The 24282-nt window shown below is 39.6% G+C and overlaps 1 protein-coding gene across 1 annotated transcript in view; it reads left to right on the top strand.

Moving 5' to 3' along the window:
• Positions 1–24282, top strand: part of LOC103743570 (rho GTPase-activating protein 26) — a 422060-nt gene that overhangs the window by 202962 nt on the left and 194816 nt on the right. Inside the window, exons 15-17 of the mRNA XM_029569236.1 lie at positions 761–848; positions 2574–2632; positions 4362–4467. Of these exons, the coding sequence (XP_029425096.1) occupies positions 761–848; positions 2574–2632; positions 4362–4467 (253 nt within the window). The remainder of the gene's footprint in view (positions 1–760; positions 849–2573; positions 2633–4361; positions 4468–24282) is intronic.

Genomic DNA, 24282 nt, shown 5'->3' with positions numbered 1-24282 from the left:
TATATAAATTTGATGACATGCATTGCATATCTGGGCTTAAGTTAATTGGAAAAAATACTATAAAAGTAAAAGAATCAGATAATACACAGTTCAGAAAATGTATAAACCACCATTATTACTTTAACCCAATCACTGTTGTAATTTGAGTGTTTCCTTTCAGACTTTTTTAAGTGTGAAATTTTTCATGAATGCTTATATCTTGACTTTTTTACTTAACATTATATAATATAGGCATTTTCCATGTAAATCTTCACTATCATGTAAATGACAACATAATATTCCATCAAGGAGGTATAATTCCTGTAACCATTCTTCTGTGATTGGACATTCCTCTCCTTCTTTTGCTTTTTCCACTGTTAAAAAGAAGAGTGTTGTAGCACATCTCTGGGGTATTCAGCATTGTTTTAGCCCCTGAGGAATGATGATGAGGAATGGAATTATTGGTCCAGAGGCTCTGAACATTTTAGGGCTCTTGACAGTACACATATGTCAAATTTCTTTTCAGACTGTTGCAGTGATCTCTGTTGCCTCTATCAATTTATGAGAGGAACAACTTCACCATATTTTTCCAGCAATAGATATTTGGGTTTTTAAACATTTCCCTGGTATGATGGGCAAAAAAAAAAGAAAAAAAAAACGTCATTTTTTCCTTTAATTTTCATTGCTCCTGTTAATGGTAAGGTTGAATGCCTTCATGTATGAGTATTCACTATTAATAGTTTAATGATCTGTTTTATGCACTGTCTTTTCTTCATTTTAGACCCCAAAACAGCCTCTGAAACAGAAACCGATATTTGTGCCGAGTGGGAGATAAAGACCATTACTAGTGCGCTGAAGACCTACCTGAGGTAGGGGGTTTCCATATGCAGCCAGTGCACCAGCTAGATTGCTGCTGTCAGGAAGAAAGCAGTTTTATTTGAAGCCTTCAGAGAGCTACTGGGTGGGCGTTTGAGATATGGAAATAGCTTCTGCATGGGTGCATTACATTCATTTGGTCAGGCTGGTCATAAATTGGCCAGAGTTGATGGTCTGTCATTGTGCAGTGGTGCCATGAGTGATTTAGGAAGCTCTGCTCTTAACGATAAGTATTAGGATAATTAACCTTGGACAGAACCTAAACTCTGTAGCCTTTCCTGAATGATCTTTAAGAATGCAAGAACTCATGTGTCACGTTCTATTGAGAAGACTTAATTACATATCCCATTTATTGACAGTTCTGTATATAGCACAGCATATGTTGTTATATTGGTTCTTAATAGTGAGAAGTTAGGGGAACTCCTTTTGACTAGGAAACACTGCCTTTTCTGAGAGACTATTTTCTTTGTCCTATTATATACAATGTCATTGCTATCTCTACTCTGGGCTGTAGACTTACTACTTGCAACTCAGTTCCACAAATAGAAATTTATGCTGGATGTGAAGGACAGGAACACTAATTCTGCACTATAGTTATACAGGAAGATGAGATGTATACACGGAGAGAACTGGAATAATGAATTGAATAAGTCTATGTACAGGTTTTTTGTTGTTGTTTTGATTTTTGTCTTTTTGAGAGAGGGTCTCCCCATAGCCCTACCTGGCTTGGATATGTAGACCAGGCTGGCCTCAATCTTACAGGGATCTGCCTGCCCTCTGCCTCCTGAGTGTTGGGATTGAAGGCGTGCACCACCATGCTCAGCTCTGTGTACAGGTTTTATGAAGATTGGTTTGACTAGAAAGTAAAGAAGACCACAGGAATTAGTGATGCAGATTTTATTTTATTGGGACATTGAAGTCACAAGTGAGGTGGAATGCAAGGAATGACTAAGAGTTGAGTTGTAGAAGCTGATGCCAATGAAAATTGAGCACAGTGATTGGGAGCTTGTTTATTATTTGAATTGTCAGAATAAAACTCATTTGTAGTTAATCTTGTTCACACACAGCTGGTAGAATGTCCTGTACCTAATGTTAGGGATTTCTAGCCCTTTGGCACTTTGAGGCAGTACTCCTCTTGGGAACAAAACACCTACAGAATTTTTTCATAGTGTTTCTAGGTGAACTGATTCCAACAACAAGGTTTTGGAAAATGAGCGTTCAAACCCAGCTAATGGCAAATGTGTACCAGTTGCTTGTTTCTCAGACATGTCCTAAAGTACTCTTGTTTATGAATGACTCACTGACTGAAAAGGAAATCTTTTGGTTTGTGCTAGAATTTTGCAGTAGTACTTACTTATTTGTTACTATGAAGCATAGACGTGGCCATTCCTTTCAAAAAAGAGAGAGGGACAGAGTTTGGTGGTGCACACCTATAATGCCAGCACCTGGGAGGCAGAAGGAGGATAGTGAGTTCTAGTCCATCCTGGCAACATAACAAGATGCTGCCAGTGGGGGAAAAGGCAGAGAAAATATGAAAATGAAAATTTCAGGTAAAATCTCACACACTTCCCATCAAAGTGCTGCTATGTTGAGCTGCTTTGTTTCTCTGTGATCTGTGTTTGAGAATTGTAACACTATTTGACAGTATTCAGCTTGGTGATTAGCAAGAGCATGATGATTTGATTGTGGAGTTGACTATTCTGTATTTTTTATTCTAGAATGCTTCCAGGACCGCTTATGATGTACCAGTTTCAGAGAAGTTTCATCAAAGCAGCAAGTAAGTATCTCTTGGTTACAGTTTCCTCAAATAAATATTATCTAACCTGTCATCTTCTACACCTAAAATGCCCACATATGAGCTCATGATGCTCTGACATAAAAATGAATAAAAATAAAATTAAATCAGGACTACTAAGAGTCTCACTAGCACTTTGAATTTACAGTAGGAGAGAAAAACTTAAGAGGTGTTTTTCTTGGCAGGGAGGGAGGGTAGTGAGGAAGGAGAGAGAGAGAAGAGAAAAGCAAGTTTGCCTTTTTTTTTTTTTCCATCCTTAGATTCATTTTGCAGAATGAATCAGACATTGTACATTTCCTAAATTGAGCATTGGAAGTGTTTCCCCGAATATGACACCATTTATATAACTTCACAGTCCTCTTTCCATCATGCCTTCCATTTACAGCTTCTGATCATTCTTTGGCTATATCATCCAGGTCCCTAGTATCATATTACTGGTATTAAAATAAATCGGGATTAGGTTCAAGCTACCCTAAGTATACTGGAATCTGTCTACGTGGGGACAGGCCTGCAGTAAGGGGGCAGTTAGATTCTCTATCAGATTTAAATCTGGCAGGAATCCTTATGGTATTATCATGCCCAAAGCTTGTGCCTCTCCATGGTTTCTTTTAGCCTTTAGGGTTTGTTTACCCTGGTAGTTACTACTGGCCTAATTTTGTAGTACCTAATGTTCTGGAGCCTTGTATACCTGAAGTTCCTCTTAAGCAAGGAGGAGAAAGGCATAGGAGAAAGCTGGGAGTGAACATGGTGTTTATGTGATTTCTTTCTTAAGAGAAATTCCATAACCATAGCAACCATTCTCTAATTAAACCTCACATCAGTCCTATAAATAGGTGTGATGAGTACTAGCAATCTATTTCTCAGAAAAATGAAACTACTTACCCAAGTTCAATCAAAAGAACATGACCAGCTATGTTATAGATTATAGAATGCCAGAGAACTTAAAATATTCTGTCATTGCTTTCTTCCTACCAGGCTGGTTTGTTGTACATAACTTAAGCACAATAGCCACCTCTTTTGATTTCTTTGGTGCATCTGGACATGTTATTTTGAAATTTGAGACCTCTGCAGTGTTGTTCACGTAAGATTTGTTTATCACTTTTACAAGTGCATAAAGTTCCTTCCTTCCTTGAAATGAAGGTGGCCCTCTAGGGAGCCAGCTGCTCCTGCATTTGTTTCTGTCCTGGGTGTGCAATTGACTGGTTCCATTTCATCACATCATCACTTTGGCTTGAATTTTTGGACGTTGTGACTTTGGTGAACTGTGATACAGAAAGCACCACTGAAAGAACTTCCAGGGCTGAAGAGATGGCTCAGAGATTAAGAACACTGAATGTTCTTGCAGAAGACCCATGTTTGAATCCTAGCACCCACATGGCAGCTAACAACTGTTCGTAACTGTTCTAGGGGATCCGACAGCCTCTTCTGTCCTCCGCAAGCATTGCATGACAGAGGTGCACTTACCTACATGCAGACAATACATGCATACACATTTAAAAAAATAATAATAATAAATAAAATATTTTTTAAAAAAGAAAGGACTTCCAGAGCTATTCATGGTGGTCATAAGGATGTATATATGAAAGGATCATAAATCCTTACAACATCTTTCCTCTCTTAGTACCCAAACTTTCTTTTCCCTTGGTCTTGTCAAATGACTTGGCTGTGACTCCAATAAAACATTAACACTGCCCCCCCACTTCCTTTGCAGAGCTAGAAAACCAGGAGACTCGGGTCTCTGAAATCCACAGCCTTGTTCATCGGCTCCCAGAGAAGAACCGACAGATGTTGCAGCTACTCATGAACCACTTGGCAAAGTAGGTTTGTGACCCACTGCTGGCCCTTCTCTTACCCCAGAAAGTTCTTATCTTCACAAGGAAGCTGGTCTCAGTTGTGCTTGTATTTTTCTCCCACTGTTGCATCAGGTAGGCTGGAAGCTTAGGAAAGAATTGTGTGAAATGTTAACTGCAGAGAGCATAGCGAGCGGCAGATGGCCTTCACAGAGGAGGCTGGGAAGGGTGGCACCTTCTACCAGGCAGAGGTTGCAGGGAGATTTTGCTCTTGTGATGGTCAAGGAAAAGCCAGAATATGTTGACTATGATTCCAGGTCACCACAGAATTTTCAAGGCCTAGATGTTCTTTTGATGATTGAGGACAAACAAGAATATGTGTGGGTTTATAGAACTTGGGTTTGGAGAAAGTAGGCCTAGATTCTAGAGCTGCCTGTTTTTAATAAGCCACTTAGCCATGGCTAGACAGACCACACATCTACCCATTCCTTAGTTTACTCATTGTCAAGTATGGATAATAGACTGTCTTCATCTATAAGGTCATTAACCTTAAAAGTTACCTATATTAAAACTTTTGAAGAAGGCTAAAGAAAGGGGGATTATTTTTGGCAAATGTTCTTTTGCCTTGTGACATAATCAAAGAATTTACTGAGGGCCTGATTTTTATGCTAGGAGTATTTATAGTATTGGAATGGTTTTGAGTTTTAGTGTATTTACTAATGCTTGACCTTTTTCAGAAAGGTCTTATTGACTTGGCTTGCAGTGTCAGTCATTACATGTATGCTATGTTCCAGCCATCCATGGACTTAGATAGGATGTTCTTGATTATCGAGTGGAAGGGGAACAAAAGAATGAATCTACAGTAGTTAAATCATTAAGCCCTAAACTCACTGAACTGATGTGCTGTAAATCTGGCCCTTGTCAGTTCTTTGCTCATACCATTAACCTGCTGGGGTATATTGATACCCCAATTGTGAAGGTTAGTTTTCATTCATCTGTCAAGCTCTTGATACTACCTTCTGAGAAGAGAACATATATGTATCATAAAGATTTGTTATTATTAAGAAACAGGTATGGTTGTGTGTTGACAAGAAGCAACTGAGCAGAGTCAAGGAATTTTTTCCCTTATTGGTCAAACTTTTTCTTCTTGCGGTGCCATATCAGAACTGCATGTTCAGAAACAGGTAGGAAGCGTAGCTAGGAACATGGGAGTTTGTAGGGAGAATGCCCAAAAAATGTCAAAAGAATTCTGATGAAATTTGCTTAGAACAATGGAGCATGGCTTAGAAAGTAGCTCTAGATGCTCTGTGATGAGTTTGGTGCTTGTTCCATACAGTCCAGACTCAGGCATTTGTTGCAATAGAAAGCTGGTTTCTAGCTCAGTTACAAACAGAACTTCACACATTTTGGGTACCCACTATATCAGGGGATGTTCCAGGTACACATTCAACCAAATATATGAGGAATGCTTATGAAAGCTTGATGTCCTCTGTGTTTCAAGGAGACTATGAAGCCTGCTGGGAGCAACTGGAAGAGAAGGGTTAGGAAGGTGGAAAGAGGTAGTTGTTTTCAAGCTGTGTAATTCGAATTAGAGTTTAGTTGGACCAAGAAACCAGGAGTTAGCAGTGATCTAACAGAGCCAGTATTGAATCTTTCCCATTTGTAAATTGCTCTGAGGATTGTTAAGACTCTTTAAAGAAGAAAATATACAGAGTAAAATAATTCCTAACCTAAGACATAACTAGAATATTCAGGTTATACATGTGATTATGACTTTTTGCTTCCTTACCAGTTTTGTTCCTGGAGTTATTTATTCTGTAGCATGTCTGGAGTCTTCTGTTTTACTTTTGATACTTGAGAATGATTGCCTTGGTTTTGTTGCCTTTCTTTGTTCATTTAACTATCAAGAAGTCTACAGATTACCTAGCTCCCTTGTCTTACTGTGAGTTAGTCAGAGCTGGTGATAGGAAACACACTCTGGTTGGTTGTCAGTTGTGCTCTGTGTCTTTGGTTTACAGAGCTTCTAGATTTTAAATGTCCTCAAAGAGGAGATGGATGAAGAGAGCCTTGCTGATTTTATCTAGGTCTTAAAAAAGTTTTTCAACACTCAGAGGAGTTCTAAGATTCCACTTAAACTATGGTCTCATTTACACTACTGTCCTTATTTGGAAATCCTGCTTTAAGAGAAAGTTAACTTGGGACAGACAAGAGTTTTGTTTCATTCTAGTTTTCTCAGATTCAGACTTACCCTCAGATTGGCCTGAGCTGTTGTTCTTTTGGCCACTTGCTTAATGGTCAGCTTCCTTCCTAAGTTTTGGTTTCAGGGCTGACTCTGCTGGACAACCCAGTGTTTACATCTCTCATTACCTACTGTTTACCTCATGTATCTCAGACTTCTGTTTCAAAGTCAGACATTATGTATTGTGTATTTTTTATAATACTCTTTTTGAAATATTTTCCAAAATTGATTTCCTTTAGCCATGGAAGGAGAATTAAGGCATTTTATGTTTAATCTCAAAACTACTTTCAGAGGAGAGGGTAAATCTTGTAGGGAAAGGATAAAATCCCTAACCTCTAAAACAAATGATCACCAAAATGTATCTAAGTCACAGAGAGGTTGGGTTTGTTTCAGACCTCAGAGGGAACATAAAAATTATAGGCAACCATGCACATATTTGTGTTGTTCCAGCTTAAATCTACTATGATAATTAGATGTTTTCTATTTGGATCTTGGGATCTAGTATGCAGTCTGGAGTCACCCGCCTCCAAGTGTGGTTGGGCTCACCTGGTGTACTTGTTTACCCTGGCATTTCTGGACCATGCTGTGACTCTACTAGCAGCTGCTCTCCCTGGGAAGCTGCATTTCTGGTTTGTTTCCCAGGTAGCTATTATACAAGGAGTCCCTTGAGAACTACTGACCTACAGAAGAGGCCGGCCATATGTTAAGGATTTTCTAGGAAAAAATAAATGGTATTAAGGGGAATATGAGTGGGATTTAGGAAAATATTAATGATGGAAGAAGAGGCTTAAAGCTTCAAATCTAAGTGATTTTATTGTCATCATTAAATCACTTTAAAAAATTTTTTTATTTCCAAGATTTTGCTATTTGATTTTCCATTAAATTGAGTTCTGAGCACATTACTTTGCTTTAAAAATCATACATAAATAATTTTTATTGTGGAGAAAATCATGCCCAGCTAGCTTTGGATTTTTGTGCAATTTATTCTACCTCTTTGGGCCTCACTTTTCTGAATTCCTATCAGTTGTGTGATTCTATGTTTTTATAAGGTAGGCATTGGGGTAGGGGTGGCTATAACGGGAATCAGAAAGAAAATTCCCAAATCTTATAATTGTGGAAGGAAATAAGACTAATAAAGATGAATTTCATGGTAGTTTCCTAATGTTTACATATTATGATGACTCCAAGTATGTTGTATATCCCCATACATACCATTGACAGTGGCTCATCATTAACTTTATTACAGTGTTTATGCTCTGTAGGAGGATTTCAAAGGGCCTCATGCATCAGGAGTCACTATTAAAAGTGCCTTTTCACAGCTGATTTTCCGAAAGCATTTATTGAGAAATAAATCTTATTCTCTTTCCTTTTTTTTGAAGCAATTATCCCTGTATTGTTAGGGTGCTGTCACAGAGACACAATCTCATTTTGCTTCTCCCAGGTGGTACTGTTTAGGAAGCTTTGGGCTACGAGAAAGAGAAAACAATTACAAATGACTTAGTGAGGGGATCTGTTATATCATCACACAAAGTCAGTCCTGCGAGTTGGTTAATTTCCTGCCTTCTGAAGGACTCAGGTTTTTTTCCATGTTCCTGCCCACCCAGCCTCCTCACAGGTTCATAAGCTGTTACACTGTCTTGATGCATATCGGTGCTTGTCCAAGGCAAAGGAAGCCTTATTCTTCTTTGAGCCTCTTTATGAGCCATGATGATCCTTTCCCAGATGGTCTCCATAGACTTTCCATCACATTTTATTGGTCAAAGCAGTCATCAGCAAGGATAAAGGAACAACCACAATTATCTTACAACAAACAGAATTTACTTGAGCTGCTATAGGAGGCACAGACACCAGAGTGAAAGCAGAGCTTCCTGAGGCAGTTCACAGTGTCTGCTTATACAAGTAGTCCTGGTAAAATAACATTCAGTAGATTATGTTTATTGGTGGTCTTTCCATGGTATGCTAACTCAATCAGAACATATGAGACCAAAAGGCCAATTTTTACAGTGTGGACACATAGGCACCAAATTACAAGATGATTGTGGGTAGAAAGAGGCAAAATTTACTCTCCCTATCTCATGGCTTTCTTTTTCCTATTCCTTATTATTTTTACCAACTTATTATCTAATGTTATTTTGGTCATTTGTTTTGCCTTGTGACTTTCCAAAAAGAACAAAGGTCTATTGATTGCAGGGATCATGGAAGAATGTTGTGAGGTAATTCCTTGGTGTAAAAGCAAGACCTCCTCTCTGGCAGAAGTTACTAAGGATCTGTGATCCCCCCACCCCCCAGTCCTGTAGCTGAAGTCAGTACTTGCAGGCACTCCTGCAGTCCTGCAATTCAAGAGGATGTATTAATGATTCAGAAACAGTGGATTGAGTTCATGTACAAATGCTTGTGGTTATTAAGAAAGCCATAGCTGGACCTTGGCTCCAAAGAGGACAGGCCCTCAAGGTTAACTAGCATTCTCTGATATTCTTAAGGTGTCAAAATAAAAGGAGGTAGGAACTGATACTTGAAATTGGCACATATCTTATAGTTACTCTAATATACTTTCTCCATTCTAAAAGATAAGATTTAGTTTAATGCTGAACTTTAAACATATAAGAAAAAAATAATGGTTTTCAATAATGGTTTCCATCTCCAAGCAAAATAGCTATGGAACTTTACAAAACGCAGTCACTGCAATCTGTGCTTCTGATATAGTCTCTTTCTGAGATGGAAGGTCCTGTGGCTTCCCTGGCTGCCCTCCATCAGCCAAGCACCTTGACTCCCAATCTTTGTTCTTTCTAGTAACCATTGGACGCCCCATTGCTGCCAATATGACTAGCATGGCTGCTGGGCCACTGGTGGTTCTGGCCTTGTACTCCCCGTGGAACTATAGTGTGGTCCCTAGTCCCAGAATGGCCTTGAACTTGTAATTGTCCTGCCTCAGCCTCAAGAATGCTAGCATTAGAGGCATGCACCACCATGCCCAACTAGTTCTGATTTAACCACTGTCTATCTTCTTGAACCCATACGTTTCTCTCTGTTCTCATTACTAACTTCCCAAGCTGCCAGTCTTTCCCAGGCTGCAAAACCTCCTCCCTGGCTGCTCTGACTTGTGCAGCTCTGGCTCCCCTCCAGTCCACAGTGTAGGCCCTACAGCTAGGGAACATGGAACACAGTATGTCTCAACATATGATTCCTCAGCTCTAAAAAACAAAAACAAAAAGACTTCGAAGGCAGTTTCCCCATTGCTATCGTGATGAAACCTTGGGTACAGTCTGCAGCCCTTTTGGATTTTGCAGCCTCATCTTGTGTCACTCGTGACCACCCTTATCTCTGTACTCTGTGGCTCCTGGTGGGTAGGCACTAAAGAGTATTTGTGGAACTGAAGCATGAATAGTCTCTTGGTCATTCCTTAATCGTCTTTTGTGTGCCATCTTTTTACTTTTTACAGTCATTTTCATCTTTCTGGAGTGCCTGCTCCTGAGAACCTGCTTGCCAAAGCCTACCTCATTCTATCTTTAGCACAGCTCACATGCTTCTGCCTACAAGATTCTTTCTTGCTTCAAGTGCCCTGTTGCTTTCCTGAGCTTCCATTGTCTTTTCTGTTCTTCTTTTTGCATGCACCACTTTCTGTACATGGCACAGTTTACCTAGTATATCTCTCATTTCTACTCAGAAGCATCCAAAGGGCAGTCTGTCTCCTGTTTCTTACCTTGAAATTGCAAATAGGCCTCTAGCCAGAGCATATGTGTTGCTGCTTTAAATGCATATGTTTTAAATGCACATGCATTGCTGTTTTAAAAGTCTGAATTGGTTTCAGACACTTTTAAAGAAGATAATTTTACTTGAAAAATTCCAGTGTCTGTGCTAGCAGTTGGCTAGAGCTAAGACGCCTTGCTGTCTGCAGGTGCGCTTCTCCAGGCTGACTTCATCCTCGCAGTCCCATTGTCTCTTGTGCTTGGCCTAGTTCTTATGTCTCCTACCTGCCTGGCCATGGTGAAGGCATTAGGTTTTCACCTCTAGTCTACCTGTCTACTTATCTCCAAAGATAGACCAGTATTTGGTCTCTTTGACCACATAAATGAATGAGTGTGAATGGACTAGAAGAATGAACTTCCTCAAAGCCTTCTTGTATTTTTTTTTTTCCCCTAATGACTTACTATTTTTGATAAAGTATAGGTCCCTGGAAAAAGCAAGAGATGATGCTTCCTTTCCTATTTATGCTTACAGGGTAGGGAAAAGTGTTTTATTTTGTTAGTTTGTTTTAAGATTAAGAATGAGATTCTCAAAGGACCGTCTCCAGGTATTTTTGATAGAGCCAAAGGAAATCTATTTAAAGGGACACAGCAAAGAAGACCGCCCCATATTTTAAAGCAAACAGGCAATTTAACACTTTAATGGAAATACAAAAGGAATCAGAGCTCAGCCCTTACTTGGGCTCCCTGCTGGACCTTTACTTGCTTTCAGCACAGGATTTTCTCTGGCCTATAGCTTCGGGGATAGGTGAAAGAAAGATACATGCTTAGTCTAATTTTTTTTTTTCTTAAAAGAAAAATCAGCAGAGTTTCTGTATTCAAGAAATTCACCTTCCCCACCCCCCCAAGGGGAAATGCTTGGCTTCAGGCTGCTAGTCCTCTGCAGATTTAGGACCCCTTTGTTTTGGGCATCTAGTTTGCTTTGAGTTATTCCACCCCGTTTGGATTTATTTTTTCAATGACTTTTCTGTTTTCTGATTTGCCTCTTCCCTTTTTGAACTCAAGAAGTCACCTGTGGAGTTCTCACTCACATTTCAGAAGGGGGCCCTATCTTTATCCTTCTTAAGTTTCTGTCTCTGTTTATTGTGGGATTATTGTAAAAGTAAGAACAGTAGCAGCCTGCTGCCTTGGTTCCTTTTTTGCCAGGCCTTGGCAAAGCCCAGAGTTCTGCACTGATCAGGCCTTAGCAAAGCCCCAAGCTCTGACTGACGCAGGAGTAGTCATAGTAAATGCTGTCTAGATACTACAGGCTTCTCTTCTTACACTGCACCCTCTTTGCATTGCATGTTGAGTATTTTTATGAGATATTGATTTTTCTTTCTTTTTTTATTTTTGGATAAGTTCTCTAGTACAGGCTGGCCTCAGACTCCCTATATAGCTGAGAGTGACCTTGAACTTTTGGGGGAGGGGGTGGGAGGTGAGTGTGGGTTAAGATAGGGTCTCATGTAGCCTAGGCTAGCCTTGAACTCCCTATGCAGCCAAGGATGACCCCTAACTCCTGATTCTTCTGGCTGCTTCCTGGGTGCTGAGATTACTGCTGTGTGCCACCATATTGGGTTTATGTGGTACTGAGGATCAAACCCAGGAATGCATGCTAGGGAACTACCCTAACAGCTGAGCCACATCTCTACCCCATGAGATACATATTTTGCTACAGTGACTGATTTCACACTAATTCTTCACAGTAATTGTGACTCATATGTGGTAAGGCAGACTTTAGGACTTTGGAGTTCATCTGTAGGCACTGAGAGCACAGTGGTTGAGAGTGTCCTGGAGCTGCACTGCCTGATTCGGATCTTCTTTCTTCTGTAACCTTGCAGGAATTGTCTTCTCTGTGACTGAAACACACACACACACACACACACACACACACACACACACACATACACACTGGTGGAAGTATTAGGGATGGAACCTAGGATTTCATACATGCTAGACGAATGTTTTACCACTGAGCTATATCCTGAACCTGAAGTAGCATTTCATTGTATTATAAACTTTAAAATTAACACAGCAGTTTCTCTTGTCCATATTGCTGCCAGTGATTAGTTCTGTGTGATCTCTAACTCATACTGTGCTACTGTAGTCTAATAGCAACTTCCTGTCCACAGTCTCTGACCATCATGACCTCTAACCCATACCCCAGAGAGACACAACCTAAAATGGTGTTCATATACCCACAAAACTGAAAGCAGGTTAAAGCATTCTAATGGGAACACCTAAAGGCAATGGAAGATGCAGCTGGCAATCCTAGGACACAGTCACTGTGTAACCTCTTTGAAAATAGGCCCAAGAGCTTGAACAAATGTTAGTTCTAAAACCTGTGTGGTTAGCTCCTGCCATCTCTGCCTCATTCTGTCCCAGAACCTTCTAGGAAAGTAGTGACATATAAGCCTTTATTTATTTAGTCTTCTCTTAATGGGAAACCTAAAGTAAGACAATAAGAGCACCTGATGTCTAGAGTTCTGAGAATTAAATTCACATAAAGTTCTGAGAAGAACGTGGAGCATGTATTACATTTTCTATATTTGTCAGCTTCTGCAGCCTGTGAATGAGCAAAAGATCATGGAGGCCTTCAGGTAAGGGAAATTAGAGCAGTTCTTGAAACAGCTAGACCCAGTCATTCTTATTGACTGAACAAAGCTTTCTTCACAGTTGTGTTATTGATAAGTGAAATCTTTAGGGTGGTATGCACACACAGCTCCTATGCGTTGTAGACTTCTGTGTCTTCATTTGTACGCTTTGCTTTACAATTTTGATTTTTCTTCTCTGTACTTTGTATTTGGCTCAAAGAGCTAAACATCTCACTTTTCCTAGCAAAAGATGAGCTAGCCCAGGACCAGCTGGGAAGAAAGTGCTGTTATATCTGGTTTCAGGTCCCATCTTACACAAACCTCACACTTTCCTGTGAAGACTCAGGGTCATCCATGATTCAGTGCCAGGGAATCGAGCACCTGTTCATAAGAGCAAGCTGAGTAGAGCTGGCTTCTATGGAAGGGGAGCTCTTGCTCTCCCTCCTCTACTCCCCCTCCCGCTTCTTAGTGTCACAAGGCTGATTTCATCTCAGAAGCAGCTGTCTGTGCTGCAGTTTAATAACTCTTAATTTCCTGAAGGGGGATAACACATTATATCATGAAGACTCATCTAAGTCTGTGTGGTTTGGAAATTTCCACTCATCTTTGTGATCTTTGAGATGTTTCTGTTTGTGGGAGACTGACTTTATTTCTGTGTGACTTAGTTTCACTGCCCTCTCAGATGTGTTCCTGGATTAAACATTGTCATCTACTGTGAAATATGTCCTCTCTGCCACCAAGATTATCCCCAAATGCAGTCTTATATGCATTTCTAAGTCACTGAAATTTGTATTGTAGTATAAATTCACACTGCAAGGGAGACTGTGCATACATGCAGCCTCATTCTCCCTTGGTAGATAACCCTTTCCTTTTTGCAGTTGAACTCATCTAAGGTTGGAAAACATGATCAGGTGTTCTGAGCTATGCTACCAATCCTTTCTGCTTTGTCCCATGTACAGGAACATTTTTCTTTCAGTGGTTCAGTGTCCTGATTTTGTGTTTTCCAATTTTGTAGTGTAAGTATAAATTGTTTTTTCCTAATATAGTCATTGGGTGGTAAAGGAACCAAAAATACTTGGTCGTGCAGGTATACTTCAAGGTCATCCTATGTACTTGAAGATACACAAGACTGGGTCTTACAAAAATCAGTACTTAATTAAAAATCAGGCTTTCAGTGAGAAAATAGGACGTCCTAGGCCTAAAAGTAGAGGTGGTATATTGATTTTTGTTGTTGTTGTTGTTGTAAGAAAAAAAAAATGTAAACTGTGGATAATCAAATATATGTGAAAGAAGGAAATCCATTGGAAGTTTTCTGGGGTAGTCACATAATTAAAAACAAAGTTGAACCATCCAACATTGCAAAGCAACCTCAAGAGTTCTCGTGATATCTGACAACCCTTTCTGCAGTTTTTAGGCCATTGCTCATTCCTGTTCTCTTTTAGGTAATTGTCTCAGATGTTGCTTCCTATTTAACAGAGAAAATAGATTCACTTAAAACTTTCCCAAGCTTCTATTACCAGGTTAGCACTCGTGCCCATTTCTGCCAGCCACCATGTGTTCTACCTAAAGGCAATCTATTGCTCTTATCCTGTGGCTCTAGAGCCAATCAGTTTGGACAGCATCCAAACAGACTTGGCTCTAACATTTCCTCTCATCTTCCTATCCTTTGAATCTTTCCCATCAATACATACACATGTAATTTTCTCAGTCCCTTAAAAACTAAGAAATCAACTAAAACCCTTCCCAATCCCACATCCTCTATTATCCTATTTCTTTGTACTCCTAGAACTTTTCAAATCATCTGTGCTTGCTGTTCCCAAATCCTGTCTGTTGAATCTATGAAGGCTTTTCTACTTAGTATTCCCTAAAATGCCTTGTGTGTGGGTGTTACCCATGACCTCATGTTGCTAAGTCAATTTCAGACTTCATTTTTTTTTGACTGCTCTAGAGGATCTAACTCTTCTAGAGTTTCTCACTCCTTCTGCCTTGAAAAGCATTCTTCAGTAGGCTTCTAGAATGTTACACTCTCCTGCTTCCCTTGCTGCTACTTCTCAGTCTTGTTTGCTGTGCCCAAGATTGGGCTTTTAGTACTTAGAGCTGACCATCCTTACTTATGTCCCCCTTTCCAGGAGGTCTTCCTCAACTGGCCAGAGAATTGCATCCTTCAGCTCCTGTGTTCTGTACCTACCAGCATTGCTTAATTGTAGCGCATGGCACCGTCAGACATACTCTAGTGTAACTTGTTTGCTACTTCTTACGGTCTTCTCCCTGAACTGTGAGCTCTGTGTCTATAATGTCACTCTGCTCTCTAGTACCATATCTTTGGTATCTGCACCTAGACAAAGCTTTGAACATAAAAGTAGACACTTGGTGATAATTTGTTGAATAAATAAATGAGCAAAAGAATAGAAAGTATCACAGGTCACCCCTTGGAGCATTGCCTTTGCAATGTCTCTGTTCCAACCACTTTTGTTCTCTTGCAATTCCTCTGCAAGTTAACATTCCTAGCATACAGGGTTGTACTAGCCGTGCTTGGGCAATGCAGTAGTAGGGTACTCAGCTGGCATTCTCAGTAAGGACCATTGTGTAATGGGAGAAGGAATTCAATTGCAAATTTTCCGAAGAAAAAGTGAATGCCATACTTGCCATACTCAAATAAAATATATCAGGCTTAGTGTTGCCTGAGATGCAGTTCTTTGCCGTAGAGGGTCTCTATAGTTTATGTTGGAAGCTTCAGGCCGTGACACAAATACAGCCCCTTTGGGAGATCTTATTTATGCCTAGACAACCTTAGTATGCACCATTATGTGAAGATAGCATCAATATAATGACAAATACAGCATTTCCATAGTCCTCTACTACCTGGTGATATGGCCTAGTTCCTCAGAATGTTTGATTGTGGTTTTATATGAGCTAGCATTTCACAAGGGTCTAGCCACCCTTCTTCGTAAATCTTTGAGCATATTCTGAACCCAGAATCTTCTCCAGTGGTATTTGATGGAATGAAAAGGCTAGCATGGTTTACCAGGCCCTCAGAACTGGGCAGCTTAAACACATTGTCTAAGTCACCAGGAAAACTGAGGCTCCCCATGCCTCCTAGTCTGTCTGCCTTGTCAGGGTCTCTCGTCTTCTGTATTGTGTTTTTGCTACTTTAAGAAGTATACTTTCTTTCTAAATAGAATTACCACATAAACTGCTTTGCACAACACTTAGTTCTGAGCTTCTTTTCTTAAACTGTTGCCTCTCTTACAGTGTCATTCTCTCCAGCCCTAGATGGATGGTTGGCCAAAATGTAGTTACCATTGTTGTAGCATTACTGTGTTGTGATTCTTGACATCAATGGGCACGTCAGAAATTGCTTTTACTCGTGGAAAGTCTGCTCTGACTTCAACTGAAACCGAAGGTAAACCTTATGCAAATATCTGAAGGCTTCTTCCCCTTCAGATGCTCCCCTGTAAGTGGGGATGGAATCCAAGATTGAATTCCTAATAAACTAGCCTGCAAAGGATTTTTTTAAAAGAAGAAAGCTGTAGAACACTCTTTCAGAAGCACAGAGTTTCTTTTACATACTAGTTACTGTTAAATGGCTGCCTCATATCCCATATTTCTGGGATTTGCAGCCCATTGGAAACGATGTTCTCCAGTGTTATTGATCACCAAGAGCATCTCTGATAAAGGTGTTTTGGCCAGAGCCAAACCAAGAGGAAGAAATGATACCACCCACGTGGCCTCATGATTCATTTCCTTATGTGTTAATTTGTTGAGCATTTGCTGAGAACAAGCCAAGTTACTAATTATTTATTTCTGTTAGAGGGGAGTAGGGGAAAACTTTGACCTGACTGGCAAACTTTCTCCTGTGTTTTTTCAAACTCACTTTATTTACAATCCAGAACTACCTTACTAATCCTTCAGTTTCTTCAGCTATAAAATAAGAGGGATTTTTTTTAAATTTTATAAAATGTACACGTACACACACACACACACACACACACACACACACATACACACACTGCAGTGAAGGAAAACACAGTGTACAAAGTAGCCACTGATACTCTAATTTGGGTTTTCTTCTCTTGGCTTCTTTATTTTTGAATTTTTATATAATAACCATGTGTGCTATTTAAACAGTTATAATTATTTTTAATGAGAGGAGGACACTGACTCTGAGCCCCTTTTAACTTGGGAGACATCTATAACTCTATGCAGCAGGACTGGGTGGGACAGGGACAGGACAGTCAATCCATGGTTATTCTGAGACAGAACCTCTTTTGTCTGCTTTGGACCCTGCCTTTTGTCTACTCATTTGTATCTCTGCCGGAGAGTGGGCCTCAGAGATGATGAATACATTTTAGCAATGCTAGAAATGATAAACTTTACAGTTCAGAAAGTACTGTGTTTTGTTTGCTTGCTTGTTTCATGTTAATTTGCATCACTAATGATTTTAAACTGTACCAATTTATTTTTCTGATTTTTTTTTAGCCATTAATTAAATGTGAGTTTTACTATTATGTGGAACTGGTTTCAAATGAAAGAAAAATAATAATGAAACCACATTCCTTCTTACTTCCTTTTCAACACTGTTTCTTTTTGTCCTCTTGATGGGTTCTCAAAGGTTGACTGGTGTTTCATCTATCATAGACTCCTCTTTTTCTCCTTGGTCTATTCTAGCTCATGTGGCATCCTCTGCTTTTTTCCCATCTACTTCTCTGTCAGATCTACTACAGCAGAAATTGAACCCCCTGCTGCTGTTGTTGGTATGACCCACAAGCTAGGAATGGTTTTCTACATTTTACTATAATTTTAAAGAGCTATCGAAGAACAATATTTTATAACATATGAAAAATTCACATTTTAGTGTTCATAAAGTTTTGCTGGAACACAGTCTTACTCACAGACTTCCATATCGTCTATGGAAGCTGTTAGCTATAGTGGCAGGTTAGAACATTGCAAGAGAAACCATTCAGTTTTCAAAGACAAAATATTCCCAGCCAGTCCTATAGACAGAACGCTATGCTAAAGATTCTTTTTTCATTGGATGCCTTATTGCTAAGACCTATGCAGAAGTGCTGACTTCTCCACCAGATCCTTGATTGACTACCTACTGCGAGCACACAGTCCCCAAAGATGAGCATGGGTCCTCTCTTAGACGCAGGAACTCACAGCTCAGAGGGGAACCATGTCACGTCCACAGGTTAACTGCAGCACACCGTTGGATATAAGGACCTACGTGTGAGGTACATGGTGTGGGACCTCAGAGGTGGAACCTGACTCTTTTGGAGAAGGCAGGAAGTGAAGATAGCACCACTATGCAGTGAATTAGGAAGCATGGGGGAACCTAAAGCCAATTTTTCCTGTATTGGTTACTTATTGTAGCACTAGGATTGAATTGTTACCTAGTACAAGAGTTTTCATAATTTTAGTTAAGTATTTCTTTAACATTTCAAACATACATAACAATTACTATTTCTATTATGGTGAACATTTTTCAGAATTATATAAATAAACATGGTATATATTGATTATAATTTGTTACCATCAAAATATAAAATTTTTTAGGTATTCCTTTTGGCTCTTATGAGTAAGAGACAATAGACTTTTAGGTTAAAATTGACATGTTTCATTTGTTTTTGTTTTGTTTTTGAGACAGGATCTCCCTGTAGCTCCAGTTGGCCTGGAACTTACTATGTAGACTTTGATCTTACAAGAGATTCACCTGCTTCTGCTTCCCTTCCCTAGCGTTGAAATTAAAGGCATGCATCATCATGCCCACCTGTTTTGAGGGAGTTTAAAAAATATTGGTTAATTTAACATTGAATACACTACAGTAATTAGGGATATTTATTTTTTATGTCAAAAGGATATCACTGAGCCCATTAAAGATTTCCTCAGTCATAATGGGGGCAGCAGGAATTTCCATTTTTAAGTAGAATTATATATGTTACATGCTCATATAAATATAAAATGTAGAAACAGTTATAGTTATTTAAAGATGCATATGTATAAACAGACAAATCTTTACAAATATATGTATAAAACATCTGAAAAAAAAAGAAAAAGAAAAAAAAGAGTCCTTTGATTTCTGTTTACGCCAAAGTCCGGGTGCTACTTATAAGAATAATATTGACGAAAGATGCACTTTTTCAGCATTGTTATTGACTTTATTTTTTAACAGTTTTCTCTTTCCTGTCATCTTCTATGTGTGCCCCTGAAATATTCAGAGCTTTTTACAATTCCTCAACACAATGTGAAGGAATACTTCTGATTTCCCAACCTCTCTCCTAGCTAGCCATCATTCCAAGAAAAAAGTGTCAAGGATATAAACTGTTTCAGTCATTATGAAGAATAAATTGGCAATATTGAGAAATATAAAGCTCTGCAAACCTTTGCAGTTTCCTTTTTAGTTGTGCATCTGACCAAAATCCACCTGCATGAGAGCATGTTTGCAAGAATGTTCCCTGCAACATTGTTTAGAGCCTTCAAAGAAGAAACAACTTCAGGTGACTGTCAACATGGAAAGGCATAAAGAACACAGATATCCTTACACTGCATTTGAAGGAATGAACTAGCATTTCTTAAATGATAACCTGGAGTGAAAACACAAGGTAAAAAATCAGAACACTGATACTGTTTATGAACATTACAACACGCATATGCATGCACATGTGCGCATGCACAGAAATGCCACTTGTCTCTAGTTGGACACACACAAATCAGCTTTAAAATACCAAAAGATCGTTCAAAAGGATATTCACTGATATTCATGTTAGTGCTTTCCATTGGAGGGCAGAAGACATGGAGGTGGGATGGGAACAGGAGAGAACTCAATGTTAACATAGGGAGGGGATCAAATATAATACTTGCTAATTGTCACATAAATATATAGTCATTTATATATGAACATATACATGAAAATTATAGCAAATATATATGTTCCAAAAAGTTTATTTTTACATTTTGTTTAGCATTTTTTGTAAAGTGCATTGTCTATGGGAGCTAGTAATTATCAGTTCACCTGAACTGAAAAAGATGTAAGCTGGTTAACTAGGCTACAGGTTTGTGGAATGTATTCCAGGTCAAGAGCTGGAACAGCCTGGTTGAAGGCCTAGAATATCAAGGAAGAAAAAGAACCAAGAAAGCAAAGGGGGTAAATCTCTTCATAGGATTCACAGGGCTGGCGTTGAAACCACTCTGGGAGAGATGTGACACATAAACTCCCCAGCTCCTTGCTGCCTGGTCCTTGCTGAGGCTCTAACAGGTCCATTTTATCCTAAAGTGTAAAGACTGGTAAACCTCTGCCACAGGCCTTCCCTCCCCAGGAGCCAAGCAGCAGCAGCAGACTAAAGAGCTCACTGCTCCTGGCTGTACGGATCATCCGAGCTATACAGTGCCACCATTTCTGGCTCACAAAGATGGTAAGGCCTTGCCAAAATCTTTGTGGGAGTCTTTTTAGAGGAAGATCTGACACCTTTCTGAATGGTATGAGGGATTTCTTAAAGTGAACTCTGTAATCAAAGAGAAATCTCATCCTGCACCCAGGAGACAGAAGGAAGATGCTGAGTTCCAGAGCAACCTGGGTTACAAGATTCTATCTCAAATGGACAAACAAGCTAACAAAAAAAGAGAGATCATTTTCTGATTCTGAATGTGCCTTGCTGCCTAGATCACCTAGACAGGTGGCAGGGGGCTCCTGCTGTCATTGCCTGGGCTCTTGTTTTCTTGGGTACAGGCTGCACCTGTCTCCCCATCCAGCACTGATTTCTAGAGAGATCCTTAAGCTGTGATTGGCTTCTACCTCTAGTCAGCCTTTACATGCCTTCTATGTTTTACTTTCATTGAAATGAAAAAAAAATAGCTGTATTTTCCTATTGTAAATGGATAGGAAGATGGAAAAAAGAAAAGGAAGGAAGAAAACTAATAAGGTAGTTGATGAAAGGAGAGTAAAGTCTTAACAAAAATCAGGTTCATATATTACCCAGCCAATACTGTGATAACTGAGTAAAAATGATGTTTAGGGCTAGGGACTTAGCTCAGAGATACAATGTTTTCCTAGCATAGCCCCAAGGCTCTGTGTTCAATCTTCACAATAGGGAAGGGAAGAGAATAATTTAGCCATAGGAAGGCACCAAGATGACTATTCCCAGAACTGGACCTTGGGTGAAGCAAAGGAGATGTGTGAGTGCTGAAGTCAAGGAAGCAGTATCCTACCACACCCCAGAGAGGAATGGTTTTCCCAAATTCTGCTCCCTGGGTGTCTGATGCTTCAACCTAGCTTGTACCCTGATTGGGTTTAAATTCCCATGCTGGGTCTTTGTATCAGCATCTGAACCTGACTTCCTCTCATTCTCAGCTGTGGACAGTGGTTAGGAGTTTTAGATTATGGATCTGTTCAATAATCTTTAGCTTGACATTTTAGACCACATCTGGAATTGTGTAGCAGTTGTGGAGAAAACAAGTTTCAGATATAGAATTGTGATTTGAGAGTTCTCAAGAATGTGTCTGTTGCCACTTAGCATGGATAATTGAAAATTGCACCTTCTATTAAGGTCAGTAATGGAAAGCTGGCTCTGCGTAGGAGTGTGGCAAAATAGGAACAGGTGGGCTCGATTTGCTTAGGGGCTGGTAAAGCATCTTTGGAGACTTAGCATCTGTGCTCTGAGTTCAGTGCTTTGTTGATGGCTGATTGGTAAAGCAGGTGCTTGCAGAGGAGCCTTTAAACTTGCATGGCATCTTTCCCTTTTTAAGGAACCAGTATTGCGGTAGTGTACATGGCCATGCTCTACAAATGCAGGGCCTGAAAGTAAGTTCCAGCTGAATAGAACAAGAGTAGTGCTGAAAGGGTCAAGAGAATGTCAGTTTATTAAGTTTTTAATTTTTTCTTTGGTTTTACATGAATAGCCCAAAGACCTTTCCCTCCCTCCTTTAACGCATGCCTGCCATTGAGAGCACCCATTGAGCATCCCTAATCTGAAAAGCCCAAATCTCAGATGCTCCATAATGAAAGACTTTTTGTATGTGCTATGACATCACATATTACTGTATGTGATTACCATGCCTGATTACCTCTAAGAGGTAATTCAGTCAGAATGCAGGTGCACTGACATCACAGGCTCTGAGTGTGAGGTATAGGAAGCATTATTGTTTTGTGTTTAGGCTAGAGTGCTATCCCCAAGATATTTCATGTATATGCAAATAAACCCCAAATCTGAAATCTGAAGCACTTCTCATGTAAAATACTTTGGATACAGGATGTTCAACCTGTTGTAAGAAACTTAGTCACATCCGAGCAGGAAGCCAGTTTGGGAAGAGTAAAGAGATAAGAGAGCAGGAAGGATCTATCTATGTGAGCAGCTAAACAAGTTAGGTGGAATTAGCCTATGGAGGGAAATCGCTTTCTTGTTCCTTATCTGCTATAAGGTATGCAATTTTCCTTTGCAGACTGCAAGAGCAGAGGACTTCCCATCTTTCCCCTCCTTAAGGCCTTTGCTACCACACTGACTCTTGGACCATGGGAGAAAGGCAGATGGAGAGATCACCCAGGAAATTCAATGTGCTAGTTCAGTTACTCCTGCTGTGCAGTTAATTTGATTATGGCATTTAACTGCAGGGTCTGTTTGACTGAATGACTACAGTGGGCCTGGTATTGTCAGCCCCATACAACCCTCCCCACTGTCGGACTGTGTTAAACAAATGTATCTTTAAACATATGTGCCTTTTTAGGCCTTCGAGCAAGCAAACACATCATCTTTGTGGCTCCTTGGGCTAGAGCTGGAGGGCAAAGAGGACCTATTTTGCCTTTAGATTCTTTTCCCCACACTTTAATGAGATAGTGTTTGCAGAATGTGATTCAGTAATAGTGCCTGGAGAAAGTGAGCTTGTTGGTCTGAGCGTCACTGAGCCCGAGAGGAGGGTAGAAATAGGGGGTTAGCTATTGAATTCTCCTGGTTCTGAAGCGTAGGCTCATAGTGCCTCACGTGGTCTTTTCCTTTTGAAAGACCAAGCTGGCTGTCACTCAGCTCCAGGACACCTGTCTAGGGAGTCTCTAAAGTCTGACCTGCCCCTGGATAATGGTGGACTCCGAGCCATGCAACCATGAATTCAAATGTCCTCAATATTCTCTTTCCTATGAAGTGGTATGGGCAGGAGTGCTAAGATTGCTTCACATAGTTATTCTTCAGATACTGGGATGCCCACTTTATGCCAAGAACTATTTGAGGCCTATAGCAAAGACCAAGACAAAAGTCTCTGCTGCCCTGATGCTTGCATTTTAATTGAGGAGAAAAATAATTTGTAACTGCTAATTGAGCAGCTACTTGGTATTTTTGATCTTTAAATTTTCAGCATTTAAAATAGAGATTAGATCTATTAAAAAGATAAATTCAAGAAATTTTGAGTGCTCTAGATTAATAGTATTGGGGATGGGCAAGGAGCAGTGTTAGGTCAAGTGTAGCATAAAGACCCTGCCTGAATGAAACAAAGGAGTAAAGCCATGTGAAGAGTTAGCAGAAGATTGTTCCAAGAAGAAGCAACAGCAAATGAAAAGGCTTTGAAAGAGAAATCTTTTTTTTTTCATTACATCAACATTGACATATTCAATAACAATTTCTAGAGCTAAGATGCATCTCCTTCAAAATTGGCTAGAAATTTTTAGGTTTACAGTTGAATTAAAACAGTTATACAATATTATATTCAGTATAAACCCTATAAGACATAAAATTAGATGAGGTTTTAATCTTTAAAAAAGATCTCCATTTCACTGTTAAAATACACAGTTTCATACAGAAAAATTCATTTTCAATACAATTGACACTAAGATGCATATGCATTTCTAATCTCTATATATCTGATTATTACTAGTCACAGTCGGTTACTTTCTGAGCTCCTTGGCATCTGAGCATGGATATAAAGTCATCAGGTAGATTTCAATGATAATGTTTTTCACATCCACTAATTATTAAGGAGCAAATTTTTATGCTTTGAAGAATTTTTTTTTAATTTTTAAAAAAATTTATTATTTATTTTTACACCCACTTCCCAGATAGCACCCTTCCTTAGCCTCCCTCCCCCGACTAGAACCCTTATACTCTGATATCCCTGCTACTGTCTGCTGTGGTGCTGGCAACCCCAGCCATTCTCCACTACTTGCCCTTCTGGTGAATCTAGTCAGCCTATCTAGACGTCTTTGTTTTAGGAGGGTCAGCAGTTCCTCATCTAGCAGCAATCAGTTGTCAATATTCCTTTAGATAAGATTGGAGTCTGCTGTTCATTTTCCCAGTTCTATGCTGGGTTA

Source organism: Nannospalax galili, unplaced genomic scaffold (assembly GCF_000622305.1).
Source record: "Nannospalax galili isolate Female #2095 unplaced genomic scaffold, S.galili_v1.0 scaffold222, whole genome shotgun sequence".
NCBI lineage: Eukaryota > Metazoa > Chordata > Mammalia > Rodentia > Spalacidae > Nannospalax > Nannospalax galili.
The sequence above is the reverse complement of the archived record's forward strand: the minus strand, read 5'-3'. Positions and strand labels throughout refer to the sequence as shown.